This window comes from Orycteropus afer, unplaced genomic scaffold, assembly GCF_000298275.1.
Source record: "Orycteropus afer afer isolate SDZICR_OR568_19922 unplaced genomic scaffold, OryAfe1.0 scaffold00020, whole genome shotgun sequence".
Classification (NCBI taxonomy): Eukaryota; Metazoa; Chordata; class Mammalia; order Tubulidentata; family Orycteropodidae; genus Orycteropus; species Orycteropus afer.
The window spans coordinates 13,074,205-13,081,401 of NW_006921607.1; the positions used below are offsets into that span (position 1 = coordinate 13,074,205).

Consider the following 7,197-nt stretch of genomic DNA (forward strand, 5'->3'; position numbering starts at 1 on the left):
GTAAGGAGTGGGAAGCAGCAGGAAGAAGGCGTTTTCTTTTTACCTCAGGTGCCACTAGAACTCTTTGAATGTTTATGTATTACTTTTGTAATAATTTTTTTTTTTAACAGATGTATTTGCCATTTTAATTTTTCTAAGTTGCATTGTATGGGCATCAAGGCGGAAGTTCACTACCTTTAGAAGCCTGAGTTTCTTGCCTTTTCATACAGCCTGACCAGAACTTTTTTTAAAAAGTAATACTTATTTTAAAACATGAAATTACAAAAAGGATAAGAAAAGGCAACCTGGCAAAAAAGATAGGGCCTCAGAATCAACGCCAAGGTCTGTCAACAGCAGCATACATAAGTGAAGTGGGGTAAACTCACTCAGTGGGATTGTATCCAGCAATGAGAATAAACTAACTCTTGCTACATGCAATAACCAGCCCAATGCTCATGAAAGCCGTTTGTACTGTATGACTCAATTTATATAAAGTTCAAAAACAAACACTAAATCAAGGGAGGCAAGGGAGGAGGTGATCCTTGGGAGCAGGGTTAATGACTTAAGGGAAAAAAAAAAAAAAAAAATTCACAGCTAATGAGTCAATTCTGACTCACCGTAACCCTCACTGGTTTTCCAAGGCTATAAATCTTTCCGGAAGCAAACTGCCTCATCTTTCTTCCACAGAGTGGCTGGTGGGCTCAAACCACTGACCTTCTGGTTAGCAGCCACAGGCCTTAACCACTACACCAACAGAACTCCTGAGGGTTAATGACTAGAAGGGGATAATGCGGGATTTCTGGAGTCATGTTCTATTTCTTTGGTGATAAGTACACAAGTATATTCACTTTGGGAAAATTGATTAAGCTGTACATTTGTGATTTGTGCACTTCTTTGTACATATGTTCTATACCAATAACAAGTTTACATAACAAAGAGTAACAGGGCCTGTGACTGGGATATCTTACCTGGAAGTCTGAGCTGACGTCTTTGGCCAAAAGAATCTCCTTGGAGGAACCCTGGGAGCCCAAGGCAGGCAATGACGAGAAAGGCTCTGGCTGCTCCTTTCCTGAGCTCCCAAGGACAGTGTCCGCCTTCCGCGTGAAGGCATTGAGCTCCTGCTGGAGCATACTTAGCCGCACCAAGATGGCATGGATGAGCTTGGTGTCTCTGGGGCCCTCACTGTTGTCAGGGGCCTCATGCAGCCGAAAGTCAGCACATTCATTGTCCAAACACAGCCGGAGGCCAGCCGAGAAGCCATTGGCATCAGACACCAGGATGTCGATGGCCTTGCTGACCAGGGTGGCCTGCTCCCTCAGCCCAGGAAGCGCCTCCGCCTCCCTGGCTCTACAGAGCCGGGCAGCATGGGGCTCGTGTGCCTCGCCAAGGGGAGCGGGCACACACTGGGCAGAGTCCCCAGCTTCAGCGTCCGTCTCCAGCATTGGCAGCGTGCTTTGGCAAGAGGCAAGATCACAGCGCTGGAGGTTGGACAGGAGCACACGGTTCTCATACTGCAGCTTCTTAACCTTGCCACTGAGCTCTCCGATCTGCAGCTTGGCAGCCGCCAGCTCCTCCTGTGAGGGCTCACTGAGCACAGAGCAGCTGTCCTCTGACAGCGTCACATCCAGTTCATGCTCTGCACGGTACTTCGCCAGCTCGTTCAGCAGCAGCTTGTTCTGGTCTTCGAGCTCAGCTGAGGAGCGCCGCAACAGCTCTGCCTCCTCCTCCACGAACTGCAGGTGCCGCCGCAGCTCTGCCAAGCTTTCCCCGCATTCGCTGCCACCCAGTGCGGAGAAGGCCAGGCGTGCCTCCGGCCCCCCACAGCTGCCGCCATGATCCTTCATGTCGTCCATCTCAGCCCGCAGCCCTCGGTTCTCCACCTCCAGCTCCACCACGCGGCGGCTCAGCAGGTTGGCCTCCTCCTCCACCAGCTTCAGATGCACCTTCAGCTCGGTCTCACGCGAGTGGGGGGCATCCGCCAACTCCTCGGCAGACAGAGCACCATCCAGGTCACCGTAGAGTGAGCGGTACTTGAGCAGCTCCTCCTTCATGCCATCATTCTCCTTGACTAGCTTGGTGAGTTTCTTGCACATGAGAGCCGACTCCTCCTTTGCAAAGTGCAGCTGGCATTTCAGATCCGCGCTATCCTCCTGTGGCCCAGTGGAGACAAGGACAGATACGACTCAGGGAGGTTAGTGTTGGGAGGCTCAGCACCAGCCACAGCATTTGAGGAATATTAACTATATGCTAGGGACACAGGGATGAACTAGTCACAGCTCTGGCTACCAAGGAAGCAGAGAGGGTTAAGTTGATATTGTAGCAAGGATGGAGTCCCACACATAATCTGGGGGGTTCCAGAAGGGCTTCCTCAAACAAAAACAAAAACAAACAAACTCACTGCCATTGAGTCGATTCTGACTCATAGCAACCCCTTTTGTGTTTCCGAGGCAGTAAATCTTTCCAGAAGTAGATCGCCCAGTCTTCCTTCTGCAAAGTGGCTGGTGGGTTTGAACCACCAACCTTCTGGTTAGCAGTCAAATGCTTTAGGCACTACACTACCACTACACTTCCCGGAGCAGGTGAAATCCTGCCAGGTTGACAGGAAACTGCTGTTACTAACATTACTACCAGTTTCCACATCTGTAAAATGGGTACTAATACTCCCTCAGAGAGTTGTGGAGAGGATTAAATGCAATAGTGTTTGGAAAGCTTCTGGCACCCTGACAATGCAAGTGTTCAGCTGTCCCCATCAGTCCCACTAGAAGCTAACATTACTCTATGCCTGGCCTGTGCTACAAGCAACACTTCATCTCTAGTTCTTACAACAAGCCCGCAGGATAGGAATCATGGCTCCTTCTGACAAGTGAGGAAACCAAGGCCAGAAAGGTGAAGTGGTTTGCCCCAATCATATGGCAACCAAATGGTAAAGCCAACATTCAAACCTGGCCCTCTGACTCCAGAACTCTGGACTTAACTGCTGTGGCTCAGGGTGTGGTTCTGGAAAGTAAAGATGGCAGTGAGGTGAGGGGACCACAGGGGAAAAGCCGGGGGCAAGAAATACCTCTGGAAACTCACTGAACACTTGGAGTTAAGCCTTAAGCCTCCAGACAAAAACCTGCCTAGTGGGGCTGCCTTGGCAGCCACAGGGGGTACTGGGAAGTACCTGCACCAGTGGCTTCTTATCAGTCTTCCCCAGTGAGCGTGTTCCTCTTTTCTTCAAGGAATGCTGCAGGGAGATTTAAAAAACAACAACAACCTAAGAACTGAAAGCTTTCACATCCAAAAAGTAGTCACAGTGCTAAAGGTGACAATCCCCAGCCTACCCCAGCCATGTCCTGGCTTTGACCAGCACCAACTACTGAGGTGGAGGGGCCCTCAAGACCACCCAGTGGTCTGCAACTGGGGGACAGGCCAGAGCACTTGAGATGATAACCTGCCCAGGGTTCTTCCTCCCTTGTACCACCCCCATACTGTGATCCAGGTAACCTGGGCCAAGACGTAGAAATCTGAGTTTCTGTTTGTTGTTTGTCTTTGATTCATTTATCAAATATTTCCTGAGCATCTATTGTGTGCCAGGCATAGTTTGGCTGGAAAACACAGCAGTGAACAATACAAGTACCAGAGGAGGATTCTGTGGTGCTCTGCCCAGACTCCCCCCAACACACACACACACTTCAGGACTAGGGCACTCATCCCCCACTAAGATCTCCCAGCTGAGTCCCTCTTCCCAGTGATGGCCCTTGGCTGAGGAAAGCCATTTTGTCTGAGGTCACGTGCTCTCCTCAGATGTAGCCCACAACCAATGACTGGTCAATGTCACCTTGCTTCAACTGAGGACAACTTTAAAGGAGCATCCCAGCTCCAGAGCTCCCCACAGGACTGGCTGAGGCTGTTGGAGTGACTGTGCTACAGCTCAGCTTCTCCCTCTGCCTTATTCCCTGAAGGTGTTATTCCCAAGGGGACACTTCCATAAACCTCTGCATACCAATCATCTCAGAGTCAGTTTCCCAGGAAACCCTATCCTCATAAACCTGATATTCTGGTGGGAACTTTAATTCAGAATGAATACTAATGAAGAAAATGAATATGGGTGCAATAAATCATAATCACACAGGAGGCACAGAAAAGATTGCCAAGGACTAATGACAAATAATTGAGCTGTGGCTGTGAAAGTTTCCATGCAGATTAAGGCAAAATAAGGCTGCAACAGTAATCATGACTAAAGCATCCCGAAGCAATAAGGAAAAAATCCATACACTTGATTATATAAGTAAATTCCAATTTAACAAAAGAAAAAAAAAAAAAAACCTAAGAAAAAATATCTGTAATTCATAACACTGACAAAGCATTAATATCCTAAATATGTAAAGAGCTTCAAAATACAGAGAATAACAGGCCAACAAACCTATAGAAAAATAGGCAAGAGATATGAAAAACGGTTCACAAGAAAAGAACATGCAAATGGCCCTTAACCATATGAAGATGTCCAACCCTGAACAGAACAGAGTAATGCATATTAAAACAACACTGAGATATTATTCTCACCTCTCAGACTGGCAAGATTCCCAACATCTGACAACATATTCTATTGGTGAGGCTACGGGGAAACGCTTATATATTGCTGGCAAAAATTTACAAGCCTTTATGGAGGGAAATTTGGCCATATCTAGCAAAACTATAAATGCATATACCCTTTGACTCAGTAATCTCACTTCTAAGAATCTATCCCAAAGATACACTGGCAAGAATACAGATAGATGGATGCACAAGGCTATTCATTGCAGCACTATTTGCAGTTAACAAAGGACTGGAAGCCACCCAAAAGTTCATCAGTAAGGCCCTGGTGGAGACACTACAATACATTCACACAGTGGAGTACAGCGCAGCAATAAGGGTCCCAGGAAAGTGAAAAGAAATATCTCTAGTGACTACTACAGAGTGCTCTCAGGATATGCTGAGTGAAAAAATGCAAGGTGGGGAAACATGTGCATACCATTTACCTAAATGGGGAAAGGGAAATACAAAACATGTTATTTTTGAAATAATACAGGAGATCTCATGGTGCAGTGGTTAAAGCACTTGGCTGAGAACTGAAAGGTTGGTGGTTCAAACCCACTAGTCATTCTGCAGGAGAAAGATGTGAAGTCTGATTAAATAAAACCTCACAGCCTTGGAAACCCAATAGGACAGTTCTCCTCTGTCCTATAGGTTTGCTATGAATTGACTCTATGAGTTGGTACAATGGCAAAGTGCTTGGCTACCAACCAAAAGGTTAGTGGTTTTAACCCACCAAAAGGCTCCTAGGGAAATCTGCTTCCGCAAGCATTACTGCAAGGAAACCCTATGAGGCAGTTCTACTCTGTCACACGGGGTGGCTTTGAGTCGGAAGCAACTCAACAGTACCCAATAACAACAGCAGGGAGAGAGGAAACAGGGTGGAAGGGACAGGCATGTGAGCTACATCTTTGTGACCATACCTTCTTTTACATATGTGATTCAAGGATCATGTAAATAATTTACAAAATTATATAACAAAATTAAATTTTCTAAAAATCAATTCCTTCAAATTGAAAATAAAATGAAACAAATGACTCTAAAACCCAAAATTTAGCTATACATACTGTGGTGTAGTAAATTACTTAGTATGGCTTTTCTGCCCATAAGTCTTTGTAAACTCCAAGGTGGGATTTTCTATGAGCAACTGGGGAGCTCCTGATTGCTGAAGTTGTCCACCTGGAGTATTTCTGTTGGGAGTGGCACAAAACAATGTTCTGGGAGGTGCCCACTCTCTCTCAGGTGCTTAGAGTTCTGATGCTATGATTGGCTAGTTTGACCACCCTGCCGGGCTCAAAAGGCGGCCTCCTAGAGGCAGAACTCTCTCTGACTGCTGGTTGAGGAAGATGTGATGCTGAAAGAGACATGCACCCCTGAAAGAGACACGTGCTGCTGGGAAAGAGATGCAAGAGACACGCATTGCTGAGTGAGACACCGAGGGACCAGCACTGCTGGGAAAGAGACTGTGAGAGACTGTTGGCTGAGGGACGGTGGGCTGGGAGAGAGACTGTGCATTTTCCCTGAACTTGAATTGTAGCCTGTGGTGCTTCCCTAATAAACCCCATAATCTGTGAGTTCTGTGTGGCCACTGCAACGAATTATCGAACCCAGGAGAGAGGTGGTGGGTGCTTTGGGAGGAATGGTTGGTGAAAGTGCTGGAGGGAGGAAGCATGTCTGGCCTTGCAGTAATAGGCCTTGGGTTACTGCTGGTAATCCTGTCTTCCTCTTATGGGATTACAGGAGGTCAGAACATGTGGCCTCCTTGCCGTTTTTGCACATACCTAACGAGATACACCAGAGAGACCAGTACATTATCTTAAACCATTCTCAGTAAATATATTATAGATAGAAGTATCGATATTTTCATTCTGAGAATGTGTGTCAGGTATGGGATAAATCAAATGACTAAATCATTGTCAACAACTGGGAAGTTTCACCTTAAAAGAAAGTGGACGTATGAAAGATGAGGCTAAGGGAAAAATCCTGTAATCCTCAATTTTAATTGGAAAACACCTAGTTCTGACATTGAGAAAGGCCTAGGAAAAAAACAGTAGTAATGATGACTTGTAGCCCCCATATCGTAGTCTCTAAAATACCATTTTCCACTAGGAGGAACCAGGCTCCTTAGAGAAATGGCTGATGCTAGGTCTGGGGCAAGAAATATTCAAGATGAGTCTGGAAAATTTTATTATACCAGAAAGCAAAGAAGTTAACAAAGATGACCACGTTTGTCTCAAAAAGACTCAAGGGCCAACCTGAATAGGATTCCACTGGCCAAAAATGGAGTAACTTGAGAATAAAAAAGGAGAAAAACACATCAAATTTTTAAACCCATGAGTTTATGATATTTAAAAAACAAACAAAATATACCCATTGGTCATCTTTGGAGGATGCAAGGGAACCGATTCATTCTTTTGAATTAAGTATCTACCCTGATTTCCTATAAGATGGTACCTCAGGCTAAACGGTTATGAGGGGACAGTTCTCTTTGTGAAGTATTTCAGTTAATAAATGAATAAGAAATGACAGGATCAGAAGCCATCATTTTAGTCATCCATGGATAATATGACAATAAGACAAACATTATGTACCTCTAGCTGGAAATATATACCACTACCCATGCTGTAGCCTTGACAAAATTTTTTAATCTGAAGTAAATCAAGC

General features: G+C 45.6%; 1 protein-coding gene across 1 annotated transcript in view; it reads right to left on the reverse strand.

Annotated features, from left to right (window-relative positions):
- The window catches only part of SOGA1 (suppressor of glucose, autophagy associated 1), a 66,597-nt gene that overhangs the window by 25,493 nt on the left and 33,907 nt on the right, over window positions 1-7,197 (reverse strand). Inside the window, exons 2-3 of the mRNA XM_007934639.2 lie at window positions 3,143-3,205; window positions 948-2,129 (exon numbers count right to left, since the gene is read on the reverse strand). Of these exons, the coding sequence (XP_007932830.2) occupies window positions 948-2,129; window positions 3,143-3,205 (1,245 nt within the window). The remainder of the gene's footprint in view (window positions 1-947; window positions 2,130-3,142; window positions 3,206-7,197) is intronic.